The sequence below is a fragment of the Daldinia caldariorum genome (genome assembly GCF_022478825.1).
Source record: "Daldinia caldariorum strain CBS 122874 unplaced genomic scaffold F4812scaffold_7, whole genome shotgun sequence".
NCBI lineage: Eukaryota > Fungi > Ascomycota > Sordariomycetes > Xylariales > Hypoxylaceae > Daldinia > Daldinia caldariorum.
Window position 1 is genome coordinate 1292089 of NW_025953043.1, and position 25486 is coordinate 1317574.

General features: G+C 46.9%; 9 protein-coding genes across 9 annotated transcripts; 5 read left to right on the plus strand and 4 right to left on the minus strand.

Annotated features, from left to right (window-relative positions):
- The first annotated feature begins 494 nt into the window (after window positions 1–494).
- F4812DRAFT_372270 (Mis6-domain-containing protein) lies at window positions 495–3542 on the plus strand. Its single transcript, XM_047931940.1, has 8 exons — window positions 495–859; window positions 922–1297; window positions 1348–1419; window positions 1474–1597; window positions 1651–1821; window positions 1874–2134; window positions 2199–2316; window positions 2366–3542. The coding sequence occupies exons 1-8, from the start codon at window positions 784–786 to the stop codon at window positions 3295–3297; spliced, it is 2130 nt and encodes a 709-aa protein (XP_047790840.1). The 5' UTR covers window positions 495–783; the 3' UTR covers window positions 3298–3542.
- F4812DRAFT_372223 (P-loop containing nucleoside triphosphate hydrolase protein) lies at window positions 3543–5029 on the minus strand. Its single transcript, XM_047931939.1, has one exon. It carries the CDS (start codon window positions 4633–4635, stop codon window positions 3787–3789), a length of 849 nt encoding a protein of 282 aa, XP_047790841.1. The 5' UTR covers window positions 4636–5029; the 3' UTR covers window positions 3543–3786.
- Window positions 5030–5717: 688 nt separating this feature from the next.
- Window positions 5718–7137, plus strand: F4812DRAFT_427212 (uncharacterized protein). Its single transcript, XM_047934078.1, has one exon. The coding sequence runs from the start codon at window positions 5952–5954 to the stop codon at window positions 6951–6953; it is 1002 nt and encodes a 333-aa protein (XP_047790842.1). The 5' UTR covers window positions 5718–5951; the 3' UTR covers window positions 6954–7137.
- A 1244-nt stretch (window positions 7138–8381) lies between these two features.
- Window positions 8382–9449, plus strand: F4812DRAFT_372485 (O-methyltransferase-domain-containing protein). The gene is made up of 2 exons (XM_047931942.1): window positions 8382–8929; window positions 9083–9449. Exons 1-2 carry the CDS (start codon window positions 8627–8629, stop codon window positions 9374–9376), a joined length of 597 nt encoding a protein of 198 aa, XP_047790843.1. The 5' UTR covers window positions 8382–8626; the 3' UTR covers window positions 9377–9449.
- A 5126-nt stretch (window positions 9450–14575) lies between these two features.
- F4812DRAFT_458960 (uncharacterized protein) lies at window positions 14576–15059 on the plus strand (the record flags this gene model as incomplete). The annotated part of the gene is made up of 2 exons (XM_047937454.1): window positions 14576–14770; window positions 15012–15059. 2 exons carry the CDS (start codon window positions 14576–14578, stop codon window positions 15057–15059), a joined length of 243 nt encoding a protein of 80 aa, XP_047790844.1.
- Window positions 15060–16096: 1037 nt separating this feature from the next.
- Window positions 16097–18144, minus strand: F4812DRAFT_427217 (DUF572-domain-containing protein). The gene is made up of 6 exons (XM_047934079.1): window positions 17954–18144; window positions 17758–17860; window positions 17563–17611; window positions 17445–17502; window positions 17230–17300; window positions 16097–17157 (listed from the first exon to the last, which is right to left on the minus strand). The coding sequence occupies exons 1-6, from the start codon at window positions 17973–17975 to the stop codon at window positions 16558–16560; spliced, it is 903 nt and encodes a 300-aa protein (XP_047790845.1). The 5' UTR covers window positions 17976–18144; the 3' UTR covers window positions 16097–16557.
- A 308-nt stretch (window positions 18145–18452) lies between these two features.
- On the minus strand, window positions 18453–21779 carry F4812DRAFT_372569 (Spc98 family-domain-containing protein). Its single transcript, XM_047931943.1, has 2 exons — window positions 21517–21779; window positions 18453–21446 (listed from the first exon to the last, which is right to left on the minus strand). Exons 1-2 carry the CDS (start codon window positions 21586–21588, stop codon window positions 18852–18854), a joined length of 2667 nt encoding a protein of 888 aa, XP_047790846.1. The 5' UTR covers window positions 21589–21779; the 3' UTR covers window positions 18453–18851.
- Window positions 21780–21963: 184 nt separating this feature from the next.
- F4812DRAFT_427221 (glycosyltransferase family 15 protein) lies at window positions 21964–24003 on the plus strand. Its single transcript, XM_047934080.1, has 4 exons — window positions 21964–22454; window positions 22515–22778; window positions 22841–23459; window positions 23519–24003. Exons 1-4 carry the CDS (start codon window positions 22295–22297, stop codon window positions 23673–23675), a joined length of 1200 nt encoding a protein of 399 aa, XP_047790847.1. The 5' UTR covers window positions 21964–22294; the 3' UTR covers window positions 23676–24003.
- On the minus strand, window positions 23996–25168 carry F4812DRAFT_458964 (WD40 repeat-like protein; the record flags this gene model as incomplete). The annotated part of the gene is made up of 2 exons (XM_047937455.1): window positions 23996–25047; window positions 25123–25168. 2 exons carry the CDS (start codon window positions 25166–25168, stop codon window positions 23996–23998), a joined length of 1098 nt encoding a protein of 365 aa, XP_047790848.1.
- Between the last annotated feature and the right edge of the window lie 318 nt (window positions 25169–25486).

The following is a 25486-nucleotide window of genomic DNA, read 5'->3' on the forward strand; positions in this document are numbered from 1 at the left end:
TCATCCCTATTCGCTATTTCCAAATTAGACCCGCCAAGAAGTTTAATAGTGACCAGGCTTTCTCTGAATGTTACGAAGTACACTTACATTAGGTACCTACCTATACTTGAGTTACTGGTTTATTTACTGAACCGCAGACACAAATACAACCGTTTACCTATTCTAGGCAAAGGATTAGGGAAGATGATAGAAATTGGAAGGTAAGAATATTCACCAACAACGTTTGTAAGGCTTTGGCTTTGGCTTGGGTGTTAGGGGATTTCCGAGAGCAGCCGACGGCAGGGCTGCAGAATGCGCGTAAGAGCATAACAAGGGAATGGACGCAATCACGCATCCTAAAGTTACATGGCTTTTGAAAGACCCATAACAGGTAGGCACCTGGGCCGCTAACAAACTCCATCCGGGGTTCATAGGATCGAGGTACAGGGTCTTGGCAACTTTAGCAGTCTTTTTTTTTAAAAAAAAAAAGAAAAAATAGGTGTCCCGTCCTTAAAGACTTTACGTGCCACAAATTACGTAAGACCCCACATCAGACCTTCAGGTTTAGGTACCTAAACTGCTAAAGTACCATCAACCCCACTTTCTACTAGACGCGTCTAGGGCCTTACAAACAACGCGTTGGATCCGCCAATACTTCTTATGATGTTATTTATGCAAGGCTGAGATATAGCACAAGGAGTTGGCGACGTTCTCGTCGATTTATCCTAATGAACATATGTACCTAACCTAGGTAATAACCGGATCTTAGGAAATAATTGAGTACCTAGATCTACCTAAGTAACCATGTCAGGATATCAAGAAGACGATACAATCCACGGCACAGAAGACATACGCGATGCCCTTACGGACGTGGTTGAGGGTCAGTATACCTATGGACTAATCATCAATTACTAAAATATTTTTAACTGACCTATAAAAAAGCATCTAAACTAACGGCAAAGCAACGTGGAAGCAATGTAAAGCCGGCCGTAGAGAAGTTAGCCTCGTTGTCGTACGAGCAAGGCCTCCTTCCAGATGATTTGAGCCAACTTATAGATTTGGTTACCACCCCGAATTTCCTTGATCAAGCAAGCCTCGGAAATCTCATCAGGAACTTGTATCCGGTAGAGACAGTGAGCATCGAGGTTGTTGTCAAGATTATTGGTTCTCTTGGGCATGGAAAACTGAAACCATCTCTAAATATTCAAGGGGCACTCCTAAGATGGCTTGTTATGGTTCATCACATTATAGAAAACCAGGCCATATTATCGCGATCCTACTCCGTTCTATTCAACCTCCTAGACACTGCCGCAATTAGGTTCGTTTATCAACTTTTCGCTCCAGCAAAACTTTGCTGACAGTCACAAGGAAACAGCTATGTCATCTACTAGCTCTTATTACTCGGCGCCGGCATGTGCGGCCCTATCGAATCCAAAGCCTGTGAGTTTACTCCCTAAATGCTGTGGTTTCACTATATCACTGACTTCTCTCAAGTTTATCCTTGTCCAGGCAAACGGGAAATGATCCTGCAGTAACCGGCCTACTCCGAGTGTATAAAGACTATTACCCAGAGATTATTGTAGGAGAAGCGACTCGTGCCAAGGCATCGGCTTTCAAGGTATGACTTCTACAGTCTCATTGGTGATGTAAAATTGCTTATCATTTTCATAGCACCCAGGCCCGCAGTGGCGTGAGAGGCTTGATGAAATCCAACAAGCACACGCAGAACGAAGCGCAATTAGGGCAGAACATCCGCTAAACGCATTTAGAGTTGCTCGAAGTCGAGCCAACGGCAAGGGTTCCAGCCTATTCCCGGAGGTGCATACGTCAAACGCGACGGAGGTCTGCTTTATCCTACGCTCTTAAAGCTCGCAATAAACTAACCATTTGCCAGAACTCCGTCACTCTCGAGGAGATTGAAAACGTAGACGGCTTCGTGAAAAACCTGGAAAGGATTGAATTACCAAACCAGTTGATAGCGGTCTTGGGAGATCCATTACTACAGAAGCTGCTCGTTTTGAAGCCCGATACTGAAGCTCATCAGAGAGTGAGCAGCTGGTTGGCTTCGTATGGACAAGACCTCATTAGTGGAGAATCCAACATGGATCCCACCGATGGCTTGGAAATATTAAACAACTATGTGTCCAGTACAAAGGTATGTAAGAGGAGAGCTCGCGAAATCAACCAGTACGTTAGGTATCTAGCTAACTTTCGCCCAGAACTTCCCTCCTATATTTTTCGCGTTCTTCACTGAGTATCTCAAAATATGGAATGGCCGTGATGGACGAAACTTGATCATGACTATACTATCATATATGCCATTGATTGATTTTCAAGGTTTGAAGCAAGTTAATGTCGTGGGTTTTCTGAGGCTAATGTGATCCAGAACTCTCCGCTAGAATTCTCCAGGCACTCGAGAATAAGATACTCGACGACACTACAGTTTCCCAGATACAATTGCTCGAGTTCTATACGATGCTACTACAGCGTTGGGCAGTTTCCTTAGCATCACTTGAGCAGAAGTCGGCGAACACATCGACCATCATTGCTGAGCTAGTGACTCATCTAAATAGCCTATGTCTCACTCTGATTCAGACTTCACCCACCAGTTCTACTCACTCAAGGATCGTAGATTTCTATGAGCAGACCGCAATTCTAGCTTCGGATCCAAAACTACACCCTCATACTCGGATTATGATACCGCCCTCTCCGTTGGTATACATCCTGCACTTTAGCTTCTGTCCGAACATTCTTTCTAGACTCTGTTCCATATTGTCGAAATACAAGGCAGGGTTTCAGAAAGCTATGTCAACATCTCGCTCCGAATACAGCCCCGAGTACATCAACGAGTTCAATGGCTTTCTGATGGATATCTGCAATTGCATATGGCGGTCGCGGGCCTTCAACAGTAACGATATGAATTCTCATGGCTGCCTGGTACCTAAACACTTCGTCGAGAACCTCACGGCATATATCAATAGTCTCGAGATGGGCGCACCGCTCTCGGCATTATTTTCCCTTTCGTATTCGCCGGTTCTAGGTCTTTCGGCAATCTCGTACTTCCGGGAGTTAGAAGACGAAGCACTAGCGCGAGGTCTCACCGAGCTTAGTATTAGGCATGCAGGACCAATAACTCGAGCCAGCCTTAGTTCTCTAGCAAACGGTGGCGGCTTGAGAGCAGGCTGGGATGACTATCGCCTTGGCGTGCTAAGTTATCTTGAAGGAAAGGGTATGGCTGGTGTTGGGGAGTTGATGTATAACACTATGACAAACGTCATGAAAAGGAGGTCATTAATGTCGATGACGAATGCCGCATAGGAAGAGATATGACAAGACTTTGCTAGAAGATTAGTTCAAAGTCGTCCAAGCTAGATCTTCCCATTCTTCAATTACTAGTCTTTTCTCGTATCTAGTGTAGCACATAATGAAACCCCTGATAAGTAAATCGATAGTGATCATGAAAGCACCATACCTCATCTATTTTAATCCACCGCCCTAGTCTTATACTAGGTCTATCCTGTTGAAAGGGTATCAAATAGCTCGCTGTCCTGTACCAGCAAAGACGGTCTCTGTTCCTTATGCCAGCTCAATGACTTCGTTCCAATCCATTCCGAAACGCCCCTACCAGTGTCACAAATACCCCTCGAGTCCACTTGCGCTCGTCATCGTCTTTAATGTCGAAAATGCGCCGTATCATGCAAGTTAAGTGCATCCACCCCTTAGCCATACACACATATTTCTCCCAATATCTAGGTCATATTATAAGTACCTTGGGTACCTAGGTACCTAAGGTAAGGAGGTGCCCATCTATTTCTTCCCGCTATCCTCGAGCCCATACCCACCGAGACCCCCTTGCGAATACGTCAACCCCTCCGTCCCCATCTTCTTCTGATTCCTCGGCCCGCGATCCTTCAGGTCCGTCCTAAGCCACCCGAGCACCAGCTCGCCCAGGCGACTGTTCCCGGTGCTCTCGCCGGCGTACGCCCCGAGGAACTTCTCGGCGGGGCCCCACTCGCGCACGGTGCCCAGGTGCATGTGGACGAGGTGGGTGGGCCAGCCGGCGAGGTTGTCGAGGATGTGGGTGGCGTAGACGATGGTGCACTCGCGGATCTCGGTCTCGCGCTTCAGCCAGCCGAGGAACTCGGCGCGGCTCAGCACGTCCAGGTCGACGGTGATCTCGTCGAGCAGCAGCACGGTCCAGGGCCGCACGAGGCCCATGGCCAGCTGCACGCGGCGCCGCTCGCCGTCGCTGACCGCGTGCATCCGCCACGCGATGTCGATGTCCAGCACGCCGAGCAGCTCGTCCCGGCGGTCCGGGTACGCGTCGCCCCCGACGGACCGCAGCAGCTCCGATACCCCGATGTCCGTCCGCACGATCGGGTTCAGCACCCACTCCAGCCCCAGGTACGTCACGCCCTCGAGCCCTTCCTTGAACGGGTCCACCCCCGACACGCTGATGCTGCCGCCGGGGGCGAGCCGCTTCCCCGCCAGCAGCCGCAGGAGCGTCGTCTTGCCCGCGCCGTTGGCCCCGATCAGCAGCGTCCGGCTGCGCGGCGGCACGCTCAGCGATATCCCGCTGATGCCGGTCCGGTAGTCCGGGAAGGTGTACGTCAGGTCGTTGACCCTGATTTCCGGTGGTTGTTGGGTAGGTGCCATTATTTCGGTTGACGTTTAGCACGAGCACGAACAAAACAGTCTTCTTTTTAAACCACTTGCTTGACTACAATACAGGATAGTTGATATTGTGGAGAGTAGGCAGAGGTTAGATGGATATTTGAGTAAAATATGATGAGAAGGAAAATAGTATGGGAGGAACGTTTGACGGCCTTATGACTATTCTTCTTCGGCTGCTGCAATTGTGGAGTCGCTTGACGATGTTGCAATATGATCTAGATAAACAGTACAGTGTATTTGGCTGTATTTAAGCACGGTGTTTTCCGTCGGAGTACGCAGGAAATGTCTCTCGAGTTAGGTCTGTCTGGAACTGGGGCCAGAATTAAATATTGGATGTAGCTAGTCATAAGCTGCATGCTATTTACGAGCTCCAAAAAATCATGGGTTCGGTATATTATATTCTGATAGTACTGTACTGTTCATTGTGCTACTTTCTATGTTGACGAGAGGCGGCATTCGACTAGCCTACCTAGGTACCTAGGCATCATAATTAGAGGTATCTAACCTATAAGTATTCCGATACCTTAGGTTAAGTACCTCCCAGATATATTTCCCGGTGTTCCAGATAAAGGTAACAGAGATAAATAATAATTAAAATCGCTTAATCTTCTTTAGCCATAACTCTTAGATACGATTCCGTTCGTTGAGCTCTATAGGTGGGGATATTGTTAGCAAGGTAATCAACTTAAAAACAATAGAGTAAGAAAGATGAGTTAGGGCATATTACAAAGAGGTAATCTAACTAATACCTCACTTACTGTAGTATAGATACTCTTTGTCAACAATGGTTATAATGTCAACAAGGTTTCAATATAGAAACCAATTACACATAGTTACATGAATCGCATAATACTGTATAAGAGCCGAAAATGATCTAGTCAAATTCTCTAGATACCTGACTGGCTGACTGGACGGACTGCCTGGTAAGCTATTAGTGTGCACTACTAATGATTTTAGCTGAAGAGTTTTGGGTCTTTATTCCCCCGCGCCAGAAAATCTACCGCCTCGGCTTTATAGGCTTACCTTATAAAAGTTCCAATGATGACACTTCGGCGTTTAGTAATACGGGGTTGTCGCCACCTTACCCTACATAGAATGGCGACGATTAAGTCGGATATAAGTTCCTACTTGTAATTAACTAATTCGAACATTATTAATTTGGTGGGGTCGTTATTACTTGCATAGAGATATAAAAAAACCCCATCGTGAACGTGAATCTTGGAAATTCACATTAAATCACATTAATTTGAATATCTGATTTCCCGTACCGGTATACCCCCCTTAAAATTGTTTAATTCATGACCTTGCTATCGATTACTGCACGACGGACTTTCACACAAGTGCTACGCCAAAACTCGAAAATATCAGTAATACCTAGATTCTCGCAGACGGCCAATATGACGACTGCCGTCTTCAAACACATTGACGTAGCGGCAATCCCGCAAGGGACAAGGCCGTGGGCCAAAGTCGATACCGAAGCAACTTCGTTCAAGCTAGCCGAACACACGCGCCCGGTGAACAATATCCGGGGGCGGGAAAGCGAGTTTACGACGGACAACTGCGGCTTCGCCGTCTACACGGAGCCGTCGAACGAGAAATCCTTCACGGACGACGCCGCCGTGCGCGGCCCCTATTACCGGGAGATCGAGGACCTGCTGAAGAAGCGCATCCCCGGCGTGAAGAAGGTCGTCATATTCGACCACACCATCCGGCGCCGCACCCCGGACGCCGCCCGGACCCCCGTGCAGCAGGTCCACGTCGACCAGACGGCGGCCGCGGCCGCGGCCCGGGTGCGGCGACATCTACCTGCCGAGGAGGCGGAGGAGCTGCTGAAGGGGCGGTTCCAGATCATCAACGTGTGGCGGCCGATCGGACACGCGGCGAGCGACCACCCGCTGGCGGTGATCGACTGGCGGACGACGAAGCCGGGGGACTTCGTGCCGGTGGACCTTCTGTACCCTCGGCGATCGGACTCGGCGACGGACAACGACGACGACGACCGGGGGAAAGAGGTGCGTCCCGACGAGGCCACGCGGTCCTCGGCGGAAGGGTACGAGGTCCGCGGCGAGACGTTGTCGGTCGCGCCCAGCGACGCCCACGCCTACTACTACCAGAAGGACATGACGCCCGACGAGGTCCTGCTGCTCAAGTGCTACGACTCGTTCGGCGAGGGCGAGCCCCTGGGGAAGCCGGGGATTGCGGTGGGGACCCCGCATACGGCTTTCGTCGATCCGCAGACGCCGAAGGATGCGCCACCGCGGCAGAGCATAGAGGTTAGGTGCTTGGTCTTTTATGAGTGATCGGTTAGGTTAGTTATGTAGTGCTATTTGTGCTGGCGTGGTGTGGATGAGACTATACCTTACCTGCCTAGGTAGGTATGAGCGGCTGCTTTTGCATTGCTACCTTATCTGTTCAATGGTTCATATGACGCTAGGTAGTCAATTTAAAAAACATGAGAATTCTAATATAACTTCACGTAAAGAAGAGATAAGGTTTTGAATATGTGAATAGGGGTACGATGGGGCTGATAGCCTTAATAACCTTGGGTAATATAAAGACTGAAGTTAGGTAATAATCAGCGCTCCTAGCTTAGAACCTTCGCCGGCTACCCTCGCGATAGATAGAATTTCTAATACTAACTGATGCTTCGGTTTGTTCATCGGCACCTGAGGGGCCGAAAGACGTTGCTATTTCCGAAGGCTTTGGGGTAAAGCAGCTAACTCCCCTTACCGCCGAGGAAGCTATGGAATCCCTCTTCACCTACGTGATTACCCACCAGGTAAGTAAGGGCCAGCTACAATATTATCTTCAACAACTGGTTTAGGGAAAAATGGTATTTTTCTCCTGAAACCCAAGTTAGACGCCCAGCTGTCATCATCCTCAACTACATCTAGTTTATCGTGAGTGGCTTTCACCAAACAGTATCATAGTGACATCATCCCGTTTCTAATGAAGCCTCTGGTTTGACATAATAAACTCATGGAATGAAATTTATCAGGCCATAAATATGCGTGCCGCCGCGCTATGTGTGCTCTCTCTGCAAACGCGGAGACGCGAACGTAACAATGGAGAACTTGTCATTCTTACACGACGACTTCATATGATAAGCCCAATTACAGTGCACAGTTCAACAGCTTGGATTGGATTAGGTATGCTTGCATATAAAAGAACGCATGCTGTCCTCCTCCTCGAGTTATCCCTGGACGACTACTCTCTTATAAGCAAATAACTCTACCTCCTGGTTTCTGCCACCGTAATGGAATAGTTCTTATCAAGCATATACCTGCATTATAGGAGTCGTTGGCCTTTGAAATCCGACTATGGCTATTCTAGGTTGCCTATCCGCCGCTCTTCAGGGTATTGATTCGAACTCGTTCGCCGACGCAATGAGCGGTTACATGCGGAAACCCTACTTTTTAATGCTTCATCGCGGATCCAGTCACCTTGGGATATTGCATGGAATCACAATTGGGTGTAAGTGACTGTCAAATCTCAAATCAACAAGTTGAAAATTCGCTGATTACTTTTAGAAATGACAGATACGGACCCTATCATCATCAATAAGTTACTTATATTGAGTTAGGTACTTACCTGGTATCTTACTGGCCTCAGGGGATATGAAGAGCGGCTTGTGAGACACCTTGCTTCTCATAATCTTCCTCGTTGAGGTAGCAGAGGATACCTATGAGCCTACCGCATGGGCAACGACATTGGGGACTAACCAAGCGTTTGCTTCCACGTATTCGACGATTTACGATGCTACGTCCGCATTTTGCAACGGGCTACCATCGTTCTGAAGCACCTCCACGAATCCCTCTCAAAACCTCTTTACTGACTGTTTCTTCTCACAGTACAGAAAACGGGTTTCAAAAACCTGACCGACAGCAAGGACTCTGTTGTTTAGCACGTGAAATGCCCGTACAGGTCATTCTTCGAATACATCGCTGCCGACCCGATACGCAACAAGGAATTCATGCTTGGGATGGAGTGCCATTCTAGGTGGAACATGGCAACCTGGACGGACGTATACCCGACGGACCTGCTGCTCAAAGACGCAAAGCCGGATCGGCCGCTGCTCGTCGACGTTGACGGTAGCAATGGCCATGATCCCGAGAAGTTCTTGCTGAAGCACCCCGAAGTTTCGGGCGGGAGCCTCGTGCGAGAAGATCTCCACGAGACCCTCGCGGAAGTAGAGGCCGCAAATAAGGCTATTTCGAAACAGCCGTACGACTTTTTCACGCCTCAACCCGTGAAAGGCGATTGTGCTTACTTTATGGTATGAAGAGTAAAAAATTCTCTCTTTTCACAATTAGCACCCGAGCTTGGGTCTGTATCCACGTTTAACTTAAAGAGAATCATGACTACCTACTAAGACATACCAGAAATCCTCGCCGTACTTAGTAATAATCACTGACGCTTCGTATTATAGCATTCTGTCCTCCACGACTGGTCAGACGAACCCGCGATAAAAATACTGAGGAATATCCCCAGCGGAATGGAAAATGGGTACTCCAAGCTACTGATCAGGGAGAACCTCGTCGACAACGTCAAGCCGTCACGACGAACTACGACATCCGAAATGGTCATGATGTCCTGCGCGGCTTCGGCAGAAAGGACCGAGAAGGAGTGGCACGAGCTCGTCGGGGCGGCCGGGCTGAAGATCGTTAAGATTTGGAAGCAGCGCACAGCGCTGGACGGCGTTATCGAAGTGCATTTGGCGTAGATGGGTACCTAAGGTAGGTATATAAAAGTGGGAAGACGGTCTGCGGTCCTAACGCGAAAGTTCAACTGTTGCTTGACCTGAGGAAGTATAGAACGCGAAAGGGCCTGATTAATGTAACAATTAATCTGTGGTATCCGAGCTCAAGTTATAATTTCCCTTGTGCAAATCGTATTAAAACTAGTTGGGTTGATTTACCCCTTAATACGTTCAAGCGCTTACGTATTCTGCTGACCATAGGACTTACATTGTAATAATGTACGATTAAGCATAAGCAGTGAGCCGAGGATAGGGGGATTTTGATGTAGTACAGCCCGAGTGTCCTGGATCTCCGGCAAAGCAAAAGCGGGAAAAGCTGACCCCACTCCGGTAGAGGGACCGGGATAAAGGCGCAGAATCCCACACCGGGAGCGGCTGCATAGCTCCAATTAATCGGCAGCTGTCTTTTATCACAACTCCACCCTCAATCTTCCGCAACATGAATGATCTCTCTGGGATTTCCGCTAGTTTTCATTGTGAGTAAATATAGTACGCAGATTAAACCGTTTCACATTTATTATAATCTGATTACCTAGTACCTATTACTTTAGAATGAAGATACCATCGTGTTTGCTTAACAGCTCTATTCTTTACCTTGATCTTAATTATCAACGTCTGCTTGAATATGGATCAAATATGGTAATTTTTATATCTGCCAATGTAGCAAATGTCTGGGTCCTGCTACACCATATTAATGCGTTATATTAATGAAGACTGCAAATAGATACCTACTTTATATGTGACTCGTACGTTGTAGTAGTTATGAGAGATTGTATAGTCTTCTAAAAGACTAGAATTGGTCTTTGAGTATTTAACGGTGATTTAAAACGTTATTCAATCTAGCGTATATAATCTTTGATTTAAATCAGTTGAGCTTAGCAGTGTAAGTGCTTTGACATTTGGGCATAAATAGTCATGAATAGCCTCAATGATGTAATCTGGGACAGCAGGTAACTTTCTATGATGACCTTCCCATTTTAGCTTTCAATAATAGCATAATCCCAGAAAATTAAATCATAGCAAACCATCTAGATAATTGCAAATATGCATTGCGCAAGAGGGCCAGGGGACGTCATATCAGGATGCGGAGATGAGTCGAGAATAGTCGGACTTTTTGATACCAAATGATCAGTATTATACCCATACAGAAGAAATACGAGATGCTTAACATTCTAAGTGATATCGGATCCCTTATGTAACGGCGGTGATCGCATGAGAACAACGATCGAAATACCTCAACTGTCCTATGTCCCCAAGTGCAAACTTGCTACAGTACATGAGCTTCTAAATTCGATTGGCCGAATTGGCAAGATCAAGGAATTTTTGAAGCTGTGATTTGATGATATAAATGGGCCACGTAGTGTAGCAAGTTCTCACTTGAGGGCATATATGTGCCTAGAAGTAGTATGAAGTCATACCTAGAGGAGACTTTATTTGTTAATATGTCTTGTGACGTATAATTTCCAAACTTGGCCCGCGGTATCTGGAAGATTGTCGTGACCACCGACGGATAACCTCAATTATCCAGCTGTGGGTAGTAAAATTTCCTGTCGATTAGTTTATGCAGAATCATATTGGAGAATGATGAAAGCAAAGCGGTGGTTTATCGATGGACCACTGGATATTTCGATCTCAAACTCAAAACGCCTCCCATCGGACCAGCACGATGGTACAGATACGAGAGTAAAGTATCACATCTGATGTCAGATTCATATGTCATGCCCCGTTTGAGGATGAACCCAAGCGGAAAGTTACTATAGCTCCCAATACCTACATCGACTAAAGATTGTCAGACATGAGAGAAAAGTGTGGTGGTGGGAATTACATATGATGAAGCACTTCTGACTTCGCACTTCCTGAGGATTTGTGATTCGCCTTAGGTTTCGTCATCACGTAGGATCGCTGAGACGAGTGAGGTCAGCTTTTTCACCGCGAAAGGTTCCAGGGAAAGGGGGTTGGATTCACTTAGCAACTTTTCAGTGGCGAAAGGGACCCCGAATCGAGGAATATGCTACCCTGCAAACCCCTGCCCTGCTACATAAGTAAAAGATAGATGGATGCAGCCTTTTTTGGTTCTTCCCAGCGTTGATCTAAAAAGAAAAAATTGTGGAGATTCGATTCGTGGTAGGCAAGAGCCTCGTCCAGCACACGTTGAGTTGACTTCGCTGGATCGAGAATAGAACAACTGTGTGTTATGTACGTGTTCGAAGTGTAATAACCGGTGACCGATTCAGCTCGTCGTTGGCTGAAAAGAAATCAGCAACGACATTGTTCGGGTTGAATTCGTAGCTGACATCATAAGGCTTTTTGCCCGTTTACAAAGGGGGGAGGAATGTTCGAGGCACGGGCCAATTCTGACCTCACAGAACCGGCGAACAGGGGCAAACGGAAATCTGACAAGTGACAAGATCTCTTCTTACACCTGGTAGGCAGTATGTAGCAATCTATTATTACCTATCCCCGGCTCTCATGCACTGCGTTGCACAACTGTTCGTATTACAAGATTACAAGATTACCACCTACACACCTGGCGGCGGACGCCCCCAATTACATAGACTGACTTATACAGACTTACATTGGATTGGCCGGATAGGTCACAGATCGGAAAAAAAATATAAAGAAAACAGGTCTTAACCTATCATCTTGTCTCCATTGTCTAGATGGGTCTTTTTTCCCGTAGATCGAGCCAATTCGCCTACAACCGCACTTTAACCGATAGGGGTAACCAGTAGGCAGATCAACGGATTCCCCTTGGACCCCTAATTTTCTCGAGGCTGATCTGTTCTTTGCTTTTCCCTTTCTGCCTATCAATAAGGTAAGCAATAGATTGTGTAGATTGTGTGTCGTCGTCGGATTGACGTGCATCCTGCTTGGCTCGGATCTAATCCTAGCATTACAGTGCATTCGTTGGAGGTGTAGATTTCCCAATGGCGGCCTTTCCTCTACTTTCATGTCCTACACACCTCTTCTTTCCTGTGCGTCTCCTACGGCGGAAAAAAAAAATCTCGAACTTCTCTTTCTCAGACACGTTTTACCCAAGTCGATAATGTGTGAGACGTGCAGTCGCCAATTGCTGATTGAAAAGTGTGTTTGATGCAACACAAGGAATAGCAATCTCAACTAAAATTGCCATGGAACAGCAACAACAGCAGCAGTAACTACTAACTACTACTACTAGCACTTTTACCTCGTGTTTTTTGTACTCTCGATTTACACAAGCGGCGTCAAGAACTAATATCGAACTAATATCGAACTAACGCCTAAAGCCGGGAAATTCTCGTTTCCAGGTACTACCTATGTATAATTCTGCCTTTGTAATTTGGGCGGTTCTTCCAAAGTTTGAGATGTACCTGCTTTGCTTTTCGTGTGACGCCTTGTGAGACTTTGCTGCTGGACGATCCCCTTACTATCAAACATGTTTGTGACTTCCAGCGGGATATTCCCATTTGTGTGATTTAATACGTTAAGGATACACATACATATATATAAGAGGTACCTATATACATATATTTCTAGGTACACATATGTGTTGTTACGATGTATCTTAGAGGTAGGTCTCTTCAAATATTCAAATGAAGGTTCTTATTAGTTGTCTTCTAAGGTTCCAGTTATATAGAGGTACAAATGTACCTCCTCTTAATATATTGGATGGATGTAATCTGGTAACTTTGGTAACCCTATACCTTGCACGTGCTTATTACATAGCATAGTTATTTTATGACGTCACATCAATATTTTATTCATTGCTTGTCAAGTCATCGACGCTTTCTCAACACATTTGGATTGAGATTGAGCTAGGTAACATACAACATTCTTCCCTAGGTACCTAAAAAAAAAAAAAAAAAAAAAGGGTGCACGCACCAAGCAGCCGGGATCATCTCATCATTGTAATACGTACCATGTACGTACAGTAGCAACGCATATCGCCCAGTGCTAGTGCTGGTGCAGGTGCAGGGTCTTTCCGTCCTGGCCGCCTGGCATCCTCGAAAATTAATGGCCTCCATACTTCCGCATCGGTACAGCAGAAACTACTATATTAGACGGTACGGTCTTGTGGCCAATAGAATGACATATGCGATGACTTCAAAAGGTGACCTCAAAATGGTCGAAACAAGATCGCCAGGGTCTTTCCTAATCGTACATGGGTGGCCCTGCTGTGGGAGGTCTAGGAGTGTCTCTCTTCACGGGTGGGGGGAATAGAGACATCGAGAGAGAGAGAGACATGAGATCTCTAAAAGTCTTCCGCTATTCTTTATGTCTTCACCCGCTAGCGGCTGACCGAATGCAGAATGACATGCCATTTTTTCTTCACAATCTAACAATGTACAATACCCCTTTCCGCCGTAGCCCGCCTCCCTAATTCGATGGTGTGGTGCTTAATGAGTGGTTATGGTGGTATGGCCTAATCAACTACGTAGTAGCGACTCTGCACGTCTGGTGCGAGTTTGGATACTTTGGAGGGGACAATGCATCATCAGCCTTGCTCGTGGCAAAAGTCTAATGGTCCCGGCTCGGTCATTGGCTTGTCTACCCTCACTTACGCCATAGCCTGCAGGCTTGGTTTCCCATCCCGGTACTAAAACGGCGTCCTTACGTGTCGATCAACCCCATATTCAACCTCTCAGCGCCTTTGTTTGTATTTGTATGTACCTTGTGCAGTGAAAAAGTGGTGGCAGTAAACTCCCTTCTGACTAGTCCTGACTAGTCTATCAGGTCCAAGCCCCAACATTACCTAGCAGCATCTTCTTTGAATAGTCTAGCTGTAGACTTGTAGTAGTCCCGTTAGTCGGTAGCAGTTAAGCCCTCTGAGGTCACGGCCCGCTTCTACCTCTTAATTGTTCATATCCCCATATCCCCTCTTTTCCCAATCTTTGTTCTCACGTATAAAAACTCGAGACCTCACATCTTCCGTCCCCCGGTTTATTGCGATCCAACGATATCCACCAACAGAAAAGATATACCTATCTACAGATTCAGCACGCACGAACAGGTTTTGGTCTTCTACACGTAAACCATACCTACCTAGGTACATATATAATCATTTTTCACGTCATATTCAAGCCGGCTTGACGTTAAATATATATATCACACTTTTTACCGGGAAAAATTCTCATACAATCGCCAATCTTATAAACCATGTCGTCTCGGACTTCCTACACCACCATGTCCATGCCGTCTTCCATCCCCTCGCCCGTAGATCTGGCTAGTTACGCCCGGTCGATGCACCTGCACACCAAGCGGCAAATGGAGGCGGCGAACATGCCCACGAGCCGGCGGAGTAACCGCTCGTCGCGGACCCACGTCCCCGGCCTACCTAACGGCACATCCGGCACGTCGTCGTCCAGGAATCCGGACGAAGTCGAGTATCACGATTGAAGAGAGACATGTACCTTGTTTGTACGAGTTTTTTTATCAGCGGGAGTCGAGAGAGCCAAAAACAACAACACAACACACCACCATTTTTAAAGTAAACATCAACGTACAAGAATAGAAATGTCCCACGAGTAACACCGCGGGACACTTGCGGGCGGGGAAACGAAAAAATACATACACACACATACACACACACACGGATTGGCTCAGCTCACACCGAGTTTAGAAGCCGGATATGGAACTTGGTCGTGGGGCGTTCCAGATGTTCTATTAGGGAAGCGGATACACAGCGTATGCGGAGGGGAAATGGAATCCGTGCTTGCACAGCCCGCTGGCGCGAAGGACTTTTTTTTTTACCACGACGATACATACACATATACTTATACACATACAGCCGACCGCCCCACGATCACGGCTGGTGGTGTTTTTTTATTACATCTACATCACATGGAAGCGACTTCGATTGCAGGGATTATAATAATCATGAGAGCAGCAGTTCTTTTGGCGAGGGAGTTAGGTTCAAGCAACAAAGTCGTCGTTGGAAAAGTGGCCTGTTCTGTTGTTGATAGTGAGTGAGTAAGTAAGTGGGTGGGTGGTTGAATCTAGGCAACAAGACGAAAACCAGGACCACTAGCTAAACTAAGCGACTGCGATAAACACGAGTCGTACGAGAACACGAATCTAATTGATTGATGATCTGTCCCCCGGGTACCCGGGATGATCATGAAACATCTATTATTCTCAAAAAGACTTCTCTTCTTGTCTTACCTGTTGTGTCATACGCGTCCGTGTGAGCTGTGTTCGTGTTGTGACAAGTTGACCGCTCTTATAAGTGACCAGGCTCACGACGCTTCTGCGGGCAAACAAGAAAAAGAAAAACAACTCTACTACCTACGTTGTTCTTGTCGGGTTGTTACTATTTGCGAATCCTATCTATAACACTTTGTGTTCATGCGTCTACCTAATATTTAGCGCGAATCTCTCAAGCCGGCGAATTCACTCTAGTCTGATACAGTAGTTAGTTAGTTGAGATAAAAAATCAACTTACAAGTTTCTAAAATAAAAAGCGCTCAGTATCGCCTAAGCAACTAACATACCTACCTACTTACCTCTTAACGGGGGGTGAAAAGAAAAGATCTCCTCACCTATTAAATTGCGTTGCGGAACCCAACGAAATCTCTCCATGCGGGACGCCGGATACGATGTCGATCTTTGCACGGCCCTGGTAGCCCGACAGCCGGTTTTTCTTCTTCTTTTTTTCTTAGAATTATAGATATATATGCCTCACCAAATGTATGTCGAAGCATATCATGTTGTTTTTAATGATAGCCCGCGGTTAGGGGGAAAGCCTTCCTTCTTTTCCCTTCACACAGCATTACTACCTGAGTACCTGATGTATAAAGATGGACTTCTCATTCGTCTTTGGCGAATGTATGTCGGGTCGGGCGGAACAGGGATTCGATAGGGACGCGGGGACTTCTCCATCATTCATATGTTATATGCTGGTATATGTTTATGTTGATCTCCGCGGGTTGCCGATGCATGGGGATATTCGTTAACTGGCATGTTTGCTAGCGTTAGGAAATGCTTGTATGTAGCTATTTTTACCTACTATTATTATTATTGAACGATGGCCCGCGCGGCCCCGGCCATGTCGTTAATAAACCAGGCCAATAAAATAATATCTTTCGCTACCTAATGCTATGCTATGTATGCCATGCCGTGAATCCGATTTGCTCATAATTGGGTGCTATTATAGCTATCGACCCCGTTTACACAAGAGGCGCCTTCCTCTTAATCCCGAGTGCTGCCGAATGATCCTTTTTCTTCTTCACCACCCGCTTGAACGACGGTGGTGGTGGCATGTCTGCACTTGGGGATGACGCTGACACTGACACTGATACTGACGCCGACGCCGTCGTCGTCGAAAGCTGGGGCTGGGGCTGAGGAGTGCTGCTGCCGCTACTCCCAGACGCTATTGCCGACGACGAAGCAGGCGCCACGTCATCCATTTCCTCCTCTATAACGTCTTCCGTCATTTTATCGACCTGTCTCGCAAACTCAAAAGCTCTCCTCGCCGCCTCCGCGTCTTCCCTCTCTTGCCGCTCGGCTTCGGTGTCGATGGGCAGTGCGACGCCCACCTCTACGCCTTCCTGGTTCGCGCGCTCCAGTCGGGCGTTCCGTGTGCGGATCTCGTCGAGCGCGTCCGCAACCGCCATTTCACGCTTTGCGTCTACTGTTTTGGCCTCGAGCTCCACCATGGCGTTGCGCTCCTCCTCTTCTTTTTCTAACCTATCCAGCCGCTCCTCGTCTGTCTCATCGCGTCCTACCCGCCATGGCTCTGTGCTCCGCTTTGCTCCACTTTCGCAGGCCTATGGTTAAGGTTAGAGGATGGATGAAATCCGCGGGTTTACGGCAGTAGAACACGGAAAACTGGAACATACATAGTCTTGATTCTTGGGATCTGTCTTGAATGTGATTTGTCCACTACATCTCGTACACCGGATGTAAAATCCTGTATTATATCAGTATCAACCTAATATCCTACTGGATGATCTATCCAAGGTAGAGGGGCAGGACGTGGTACAACATACTGCCGTATATGTTAGCTCTATCGAAGATAGTAAATACGAAAAAAAGGGGATATATAATATGTACCTGAAGATCTGAATGCCGAGATATTTCTCATCCACTGGCGTCTCTTTTCGCGCGTTAAACTTAAATTTGGCATTAGTATGAGGCGTTGTTCTGAAGTTTCCTCGGGGTTGAACTGGTACCTTTCTCCCTTTGTAGATGTACTCTCCGCACGTAGTACATTTCATAGAACTGTCAAATATCAGTATCCAGGCCCATTCTACAGCCATGCACAGTTGAATAATAATATCATTACGTACTACGAATGGGTTAGCTTCTGTATTAAGAAACACCTTGGGTCTAAGATTTAAACAAGGTATAAAGGATATCAACATACCAATGGTGCTGCCAGACGGACAGTCTGAACTTTCGGACCGGCATTTTTCGGCCCCTTGACTCTCTTGATCTGGCTAGGATCGAAGTCAGGGGGGTAGTATTTGGCTGCGAGTAGTTAGTACTAAGAAAGTTGATAAAGCGATAGCTGCTATCCACGAGGTCGATATTATGGTAGAGTCATCGGCGGGGGGAACATACTGAGTACTTTTCGTTCGGACATGGTCGTTTACTTGACGAAAAGGACAGGGCGATTGGATTCACTAGATTTACTAGATTTACCAGGGTATTAGTTCCTGACGAATCGCGGTTTGATGAGACGCGTTCGACGGCGATTTGTTGAAGATGTTGAATAATTGTAAGGCGATAAAGATACAAGGGGAACGTGTAAGAGGAAGCAGTTGATTGGTACATAAGTACATACTGGTAGTATTAAGTGGGGTCAAAACGCTAGTCACGTGTGGCGTCAGCCTCATTTTCTTTTTATTCATCACCTTGGAAAACTGCGGCTGAAATTGGGGCTGTTTGAAAAAAAAAATAAAAATAAGAGATACGTTCGGGACTTGGATAGGATTTGACCCACTTCCCCGTGTATGATGCACGCCAAGATTTTTAGAGTGGGGCCAATCTATTTCCAAGTCTTTGCTGGCCTTGTCGTCGGGACAATTATCTAAAATCCAGCCTCTGTCCCCTGCGCTACACTAAATCTGGTTTTGGTCGAATGGGGCCAACCAGGCATGTCCCCGTCATACTATGTAGGTCATAAATTCTGGATGGATATGAGAAAATGACCTTACTACCGGTGGTGGGAAATGTTGGATAATGATTCTTTTTAGAGTAGTTAGATACCTCGCATAACATTCGTGGAGAAGTCCCAGGTCAACGTCACTGGAGACCCCTACTGGAGACTCCTATTGAAGTCCTACAGCATCATATCACTCAGGGTTTAATAATCTTATGCGAACTAATTGATGATTCCCAACAATTCCGTGGCTATAATTCCAAAACGGGTCGGACATGCAAACATCATAAACTATTCTGTTAGTTGAGCTTTTTGTATCATTGATTATCATAGGACCCGGTCCACTACTAAGCCGATTCATCTTCGATCACGAACCCCAGCTTCGAACATTTCCGCTAGGATGTCCCATTTTCCCGCAGCGCTGTCGCCACTGGCCCTTGCAACTCCCCTCAAACCGCTACAAATGAATTTCAAGTGGCGATCGATGTCGGCTCGTATGTCATGCAAAACTTCTGCGAATGGCCTTTCTTTATCTTGCATCATGGAGGTCTTGTCCTGGTCCAAGAGAAATGTCTCGTCTTCCTCCTCGCCACTTCCCATGTACCGTCGACTCTGCTTCAAGGGCGAGGACATCACTGATAATCGCGATAGCTCTTGTTCCTCTTCTTGCTCTCGCTCAGATTCTAATTGGCGTGCATCTTGAAGTCTAATGGCAAGATCGAACATGTCTAAAATGCATTCTCGGATAGGATCGAGCTTGGTGCCTAGACACACTTCACTAATAATTTGCTTCGTGTATGCACTATGCAATGCTTCCATAGCAGCTATATCCTCTGTCTGTTCAAGATTATGGCGAAGCTCGGCAGAAAGTGGTTCTAGGACTAACGTATTCAGGTAAGATCGAAAGGTATTACAGAACCAAAGGAGTTTCGTTCTGAGACCATAATAAGTTGCTTGGTCTGATGACGTATTTGGTGCACCCGCAGTGTTGTCCGAGACTAAGCGGTATTTGTGAAGGACGTAAGTGGCTCGGCGGAGCTGTAGTAAGAAGGTGAAGACCGCTTCATATTGGGCAAGACTTTCGTCTGATAAGATAATTCGGATTGGCCAGGACAACCGATAAAGTATTCTAACCAGTGGTAGACCCTTGCGAACCGACCTTCGAATATTCTTTACATCATCTGTAAGGTTATCTGTGGCCACAGTGACGACTAGCCTGTGAGCATTGGTAATAGTACCGAACGTCTCCTGGGCTACAGCAGTCAAGTTGAAGCGATCATGCCAGTTTGAATTAAGGAGGTCCAAGTTGTTGAAAATTGCAAAAGCGAAAAGGTCGGCTTGTGCGCCGTTGGACATAAGGTAAACTTGTTGAAGAGCGTCCAAAACTGACCAGAGACTACAGGAATCAAAAAGAGTCCGCCGGAGAGTCGTAGATGCGGCATGATGCTTACTCTCCATCCATGTATCGAAAACATTGTTAAAAACCTCAGAAAATGGCGCGAAGATGCCGTGTGCTGATATAAGGTCTTTGTTAACACCTATAGGCGAATCCGGTGTATTTTGAGCGTTGCTTGATTGATATTTTCCAAGGAGCTTAAGTACAACAACACTTTTTCCGGTTGTAAGTATTTTCGATGTTGCAGGTCGTAAAAACCGCGGTACATATAAGGCACCATCCGTTGTTTTTCGCAAAGTAAACTGATTCGACCATACTTGAGCCAGCGGAACCTGGCTTGTCGAACTGGTTATGAAAAAAGCCTTATCATCATTTATCAGCTCTCCAGCCTCCATCCAAAGGCGAATGGATCGAAGGTAGATATGGAAACACTCGAAAAACAGGGTAGCAATAAATCGATACACCGCATCGTTTCCTCCTACTTGGGCAAGTTCGGCAGCCTCGAAAAGAAGTTCCAAGTAATAAAAAGGGCGCGGATATTTGGATCGTTGAAGCTGCTGGATAATGTCCGAAAGGCTGAGAAGCGGTTCTAAATGAGGCTTTACATCATCAAGAACCCTGGCTAGGCTAATAATAACGTCTTGCTGGATATCTACGTATCGAGCTTGCAAATCTGATATTTCGCGATTAAAGGATCCAAGGCGTTCCTCAACTGCCTCTCGGAAAACCTGCAACAGCGGGATATTCTGGGGCTGCTTTATAAACTCGCGCAGGAGGGACAACTGTCGACCAGCTTCGCCAAAGGAACCCAGTAGTGCTTTATAAAGTTCCCACGAAGTATGCTTCAACTGGAACTGTAGCGAAAGCACACTTTGGCCGTCGAATAGGGTATTCTCAAGACCATTTAGCATGAACAGCACCTCGCGTATAATTTGGAACTCTGATAAGGCAATCTTATGAGACCGACCTGTCGGCTCCTTTGACGGCGAAGCATTTCTCCAAAGCTGGGTTACTCGAACTTGCTCTAAGTGTTCCTCGTCTTGAGACTCGACAAGGAAATCGGATGGGGATTTCTGATACTGTCCTTCGACGGTGGATGCTGAGGTGACCTCGGCATTAGATGATAGATCGGATGCACTTTCAAGATATTCCTCTTCGGAGCTATAACTGTCAAACTTGACAGTTTTCCAGAGATTACCATCTTGGTCCCAACCCTCTTCCTTGGCAATGTCTTCCCATCTAAGAGGAGGTTCAGGGTTTTCGTCTCGCTGTTTGAATAATCTCAAATCAGCGAGCTTAGAGTTTTTAACAGGCTGGTCCTCCAGCAGCAATAGTAGATGAAGAATCTCGGGTGTCCATTTGCTGGAAACTTGTGGTAAGGCATCTAAGCGCTCTCTCAAAGCATCTGCCAATCCATCTTTGTTGACGACGCGAAAGTGCTCTTCGAATCCGTTAAGTTTATCCTGAACGTCAAACTGGTTCGTGCTTAGAAAATTATGTTGACGGAGTTTTCTTAAGCTGGATTCTCTGAGAACATTAAAACGTTCGGGATCTAACTATCGATGTGTGTAAGTTGAGTGGGCAGAATGGAATGGAGTGAATAGTTGGTTTATTACTCCTACCCACCTGGCCTGAAGTCGAAGTGATAACTTCAACTAACTCGTCAGTAAGTGCGCCCAACGTTGCGGCATGTGCCATATTAAGTGTTTTATCCTCATGGAGTAAAATTTTAAAAAAAGTAAGGTTAGAATGAAAGGTCACGAAAGAAAAGGGAAAGGAAGTGGTTATTTTAGGTAATCCATCAAGTGGTCTCTCAATCACATGTACCTATGTTCTCTTACACACATTGTTGAAGCTTATCTACCTAGGTACCAAAAGATTATCAAATCGATAACGCGTCGACGTGATCTTGTAATTTACTGGGGGTTTTATCAGGCCAAGCCAAGGGGTGCCAAGGCTCTTACTGTGCGGGTAATATAATATCTTACGCATCACGTGCTTCTAACACTGTGGCTCCCCCTTTCCACTTGCTTACACGTACCCACTTTTCGATTTTACGTACAACAAGATACAGTAGGAGGTACCTTATTAACCAAGATTTTCCGATGCTTCGTATCCATTTCTTCTGGACATCCTGGACATCCTGGACATTCTGCATTCTGAACACATTGAACACTTCAAACATGTGCCATCTGGGCCACGATTCCTGACGACCACCTTCCATTCACCTGTATATTTCCCACCGTTTTAATTGGTTCTGTTTTCTCCCCTTATTATGATCATTCCCGCGATAGTCTAAGCTACCATTCATTCGTTCCTTGATATCGATCTCTCGACTTAGACACGAATTTGGGGCAGTGGACCTCTTGGCGAAGTTAATGAATATAAAACAATAACTACCACAATGGCCATCGCGAGGCCTGTCCGCGCTCTTGCGCTTGCTGTCTTCCTAGTCAGCTGTTTCTTTCTATACACAATATGGCGTCCTGCTTCTTCTGGCGTACCCAGCATAAAGACCTCCGCCGACTTTCACGGCACTATCGAAAGGGATCCGAACTTAGATCGTGAGTTTTCTCTAGTCTGTTCTCTAATCACTGGTGCGCTCTATCTGACAACTCCAACAGCTACTGGAGAACCCGAAGGTAAACTCGTACGCGCAACCGAAGGAGGATACGCCCCCGGTATCGCTGGTACCTCCAGAATCAATGCGACGATCCTGACGCTGGTGCGAAACGAGGAGCTGGATGGAATATTACAATCGATGCAGGACTTAGAACGAACATGGAACTCTAAATTTAATTACCCGTGGACATTCTTCAACGATGTTCCTTTCACTGAAGAATTCAAGCGAAGGACACGAGCAGCAACCAAGGCTGAAACACGATATGGTAAGTCCCTAGGATTATGGGCAACTCGATTAGGCTCGTCCAGGTACTAATTAATACTCTAGAACTAATTCCGAACGAGCACTGGGATACACCGTCCTGGATCAACGACGACTTATACAAGGAATCAGTCAAGATTCTTGAAGAAAACGAAGTTCAATATGCCGACAAGATTTCATACCACAAGATGTGTCGATGGAATAGTGGGCTCTTCTACAAGCACCCCGCGCTAAAAGATATGCAATACTACTGGCGTGTAGAGCCCAACGTCCACTTCTTCTGCGATGTCGACTATGACGTATTTCGTTATATGCAAGACAACAACAAGACCTACGGCTTCACTATCACCCTTTACGATGCTCCCAAATCGATTCCCACTCTATGGCCAGAGACGACCAAATTTATCACGCAGCATCCTGAGTATCTCCACGAGAATAGGGCCGAACAATGGCTGACCGATAAGCAACGACGTCCTATCCACTGGGAACTTGCAAATGGCTATTCGACATGCCACTTCTGGACCAACTTTGAAATTGCCGATATGAATTTCTGGCGAAGCCAGGCGTACGAAGACTACTTCAACCACTTAGATCGCGCGGGTGGCTTCTTCTACGAAAGATGGGGCGATGCACCCGTGCACAGCATAGCGCTCGGTCTATTTGAAGATAAGAGCAAGATTCATTGGTGAGTTGATAATCTATTGCGATCTATTGCGATATATTTAGTATACTAAACTCTTTTAGGTTCCGCGACATCGGATACCAGCATATCCCTTTCTTCAATTGTCCTAACTCGCCGAAATGCAGAGGCTGCGTTACCGGCCGTTTAACTGACGGCGAGCACTGGTTGCATAAAGAAGACTGCCGACCGAACTGGTTCAAAGTCGCTGGGATGGGCTGAACGTGACCAAGAGAAGGGATGTTTTAGGATACATGAAATACAACGGCTGCATGATATTGCCCGATGCTGTACTAATGTCTGGGAAATCCCATTATGGATACGGATAGCATGGCGGCATGCGGTGTTTCGGCGTAGAAGGAGAGGGCACTTCATAGAAAGGGGGCTGTTTCTCAGGTTGGCATGGTACAATTAGCCAAGTTATTTTACCAGGATCCGATTTGAAGGGTCGTCTGTATCAGGTGTCGAAAGATGCCGTTCGATACGTTGGATATCTTTTATGGAATCATAAGAGTAATTGAATGATGTAGGGGATACTTGTATCAATTATACCCGAATACTGTGACAATACCAGATGTACCACTAACGCAAAATTGATCTCCAAATCCGTTCTCCCTCCAAGCAAAGCAACTTAGAATATTACTGCGTTCTTTCGGCTTGCCGTCCTTTCCAATAGACTTCTTCGGCCCAAGACCAGCAGGTCCCCAGGGTACAGCTACTTTAGCTTTCAACTCTCCCGTAAGAACATCCCAAGCCCATATCCTCCCTTCTCCATGTCGACCCGGAGCGCCTGTCATTTCATCTCCCGTCAGGACATACTGTTCCTTTCCACCTAGGATAGACTGGACCCGTAAATCTTCATTCTTCCAATCGGGATGCGAGTACGTCTTAAGACACCCTCCGCTCTCCCTGTCCATCAAACGTAGTTTGCTATCTAGACTGCTCACCAAAACAGCCTTCCCATCTTTCGTTAAGCACAAACTCGTAACGCTCGGCCCGATGACGTCCGTCGTACACCGGCCCATGCGCACGTCGTACGTCCTCACGCGCCCGTCGACGCTGCCGGCGACGATCTCGGGCCCGCGCACGGCGACCGCGGAGACGGAGTCGCGCGCCTCGGCCAGGACCTGCACGGGCTTGAGGGAGTTGCTCTTGACGTCCCAGACGCGCACCGTGGTGTCGAGGCCGCCGCTGACGAGCAGGGAGTCGTCCTCGCCCGCGAACGCCACGCAGTTGATGCGCGCCGTGTGGCTCTGCTGGCCGCCGCCGAAGCGCCGCAGAGTCTGCGCCGTCGCCACGTCCCACAGGAAGACCGCGCGGTCCCCGCCCGACGACGCGAACCGCGCGTTGTCCGCGGCGACGCTCAGCGAGAGGACCTCGTACCCGTGCGCCGAGTACGTCTGGATCAGGCGGCCTTCCGGTACTGTAGATCCCGGAGGAGGCCCAGAACCGCTCTTCTGGTTGGCGATATGAGAGCTTGAGGGGTGGATCGACGTGCTGGGCTGCGGGTTGTACAGCCTGATAGACCGGTCCGCGGACCCGGCTAGGATGTAGGTCCCCGGGGAGGCCGAGTACGCGAGCGCGTGGATGGGGCCTGAGGAGGTTGGGTATTTGTGGTTAGCGAATTTATTATTATGGAGTTATCTTCTTATAAGTTGAGAGAACTTACCGTTAGATCCTAGTAGATGAGCGATTGGCTTGTCCGGGAAAGCCATTGTTTGATATCGCGTCTATAATCCATGACCCAGCTTAAGAGGAAGATTCATCCAACCACTTATACGGACATAAGTCAACCCAACATCGTGTGAATTGACTACACCTTTTTTTAACGGGGAAATGAATTTCAAATTATGACTAGTAACGTAGTAACGTCAACTACCTCCTATTGAAAAAACCAACGTAGAAACAAAGAATTACTTGGCTATAATTGAGTGGTTGAGTGGGTAAGTGAGTAAGTGGATGAGCGCGTTACCTTAGGTTTAGGTAAGAGGTAGGTAATTGACTTACTGAGAAAGTCTCATGTAAAACCCCAC

Coding starts and splice junctions, on each gene's coding strand:
- F4812DRAFT_372270 (XM_047931940.1), top strand. CDS start 784: ATGTCAGGATATCAAGAAGACGATACAATCCACGGCACAGAAGACATA. Junction 1,298..1,347: donor CTAGACACTGCCGCAATTAG/GTTCGTTTATCA, acceptor GACAGTCACAAG/GAAACAGCTATGTCATCTAC. Junction 1,420..1,473: donor CCCTATCGAATCCAAAGCCT/GTGAGTTTACTC, acceptor ACTTCTCTCAAG/TTTATCCTTGTCCAGGCAAA.
- F4812DRAFT_372223 (XM_047931939.1), bottom strand. CDS start 4,635: ATGGCACCTACCCAACAACCACCGGAAATCAGGGTCAACGACCTGACG.
- F4812DRAFT_427212 (XM_047934078.1), top strand. CDS start 5,952: ATGACCTTGCTATCGATTACTGCACGACGGACTTTCACACAAGTGCTA.
- F4812DRAFT_372485 (XM_047931942.1), top strand. CDS start 8,627: ATGCTTGGGATGGAGTGCCATTCTAGGTGGAACATGGCAACCTGGACG. Junction 8,930..9,082: donor GCGATTGTGCTTACTTTATG/GTATGAAGAGTA, acceptor TTCGTATTATAG/CATTCTGTCCTCCACGACTG.
- F4812DRAFT_427217 (XM_047934079.1), bottom strand. CDS start 17,975: ATGTCCGAACGAAAAGTACTCA. Junction 17,301..17,444: donor TCTCGGCATTCAGATCTTCA/GGTACATATTAT, acceptor GATATAATACAG/GATTTTACATCCGGTGTACG. Junction 17,158..17,229: donor ATCCCAAGAATCAAGACTAT/GTATGTTCCAGT, acceptor CCTTAACCATAG/GCCTGCGAAAGTGGAGCAAA.
- F4812DRAFT_372569 (XM_047931943.1), bottom strand. CDS start 21,588: ATGGCACATGCCGCAACGTTGGGCGCACTTACTGACGAGTTAGTTGAA. Junction 21,447..21,516: donor TCACTTCGACTTCAGGCCAG/GTGGGTAGGAGT, acceptor ACACATCGATAG/TTAGATCCCGAACGTTTTAA.
- F4812DRAFT_427221 (XM_047934080.1), top strand. CDS start 22,295: ATGGCCATCGCGAGGCCTGTCCGCGCTCTTGCGCTTGCTGTCTTCCTA. Junction 22,455..22,514: donor AAGGGATCCGAACTTAGATC/GTGAGTTTTCTC, acceptor CAACTCCAACAG/CTACTGGAGAACCCGAAGGT. Junction 23,460..23,518: donor GATAAGAGCAAGATTCATTG/GTGAGTTGATAA, acceptor AAACTCTTTTAG/GTTCCGCGACATCGGATACC.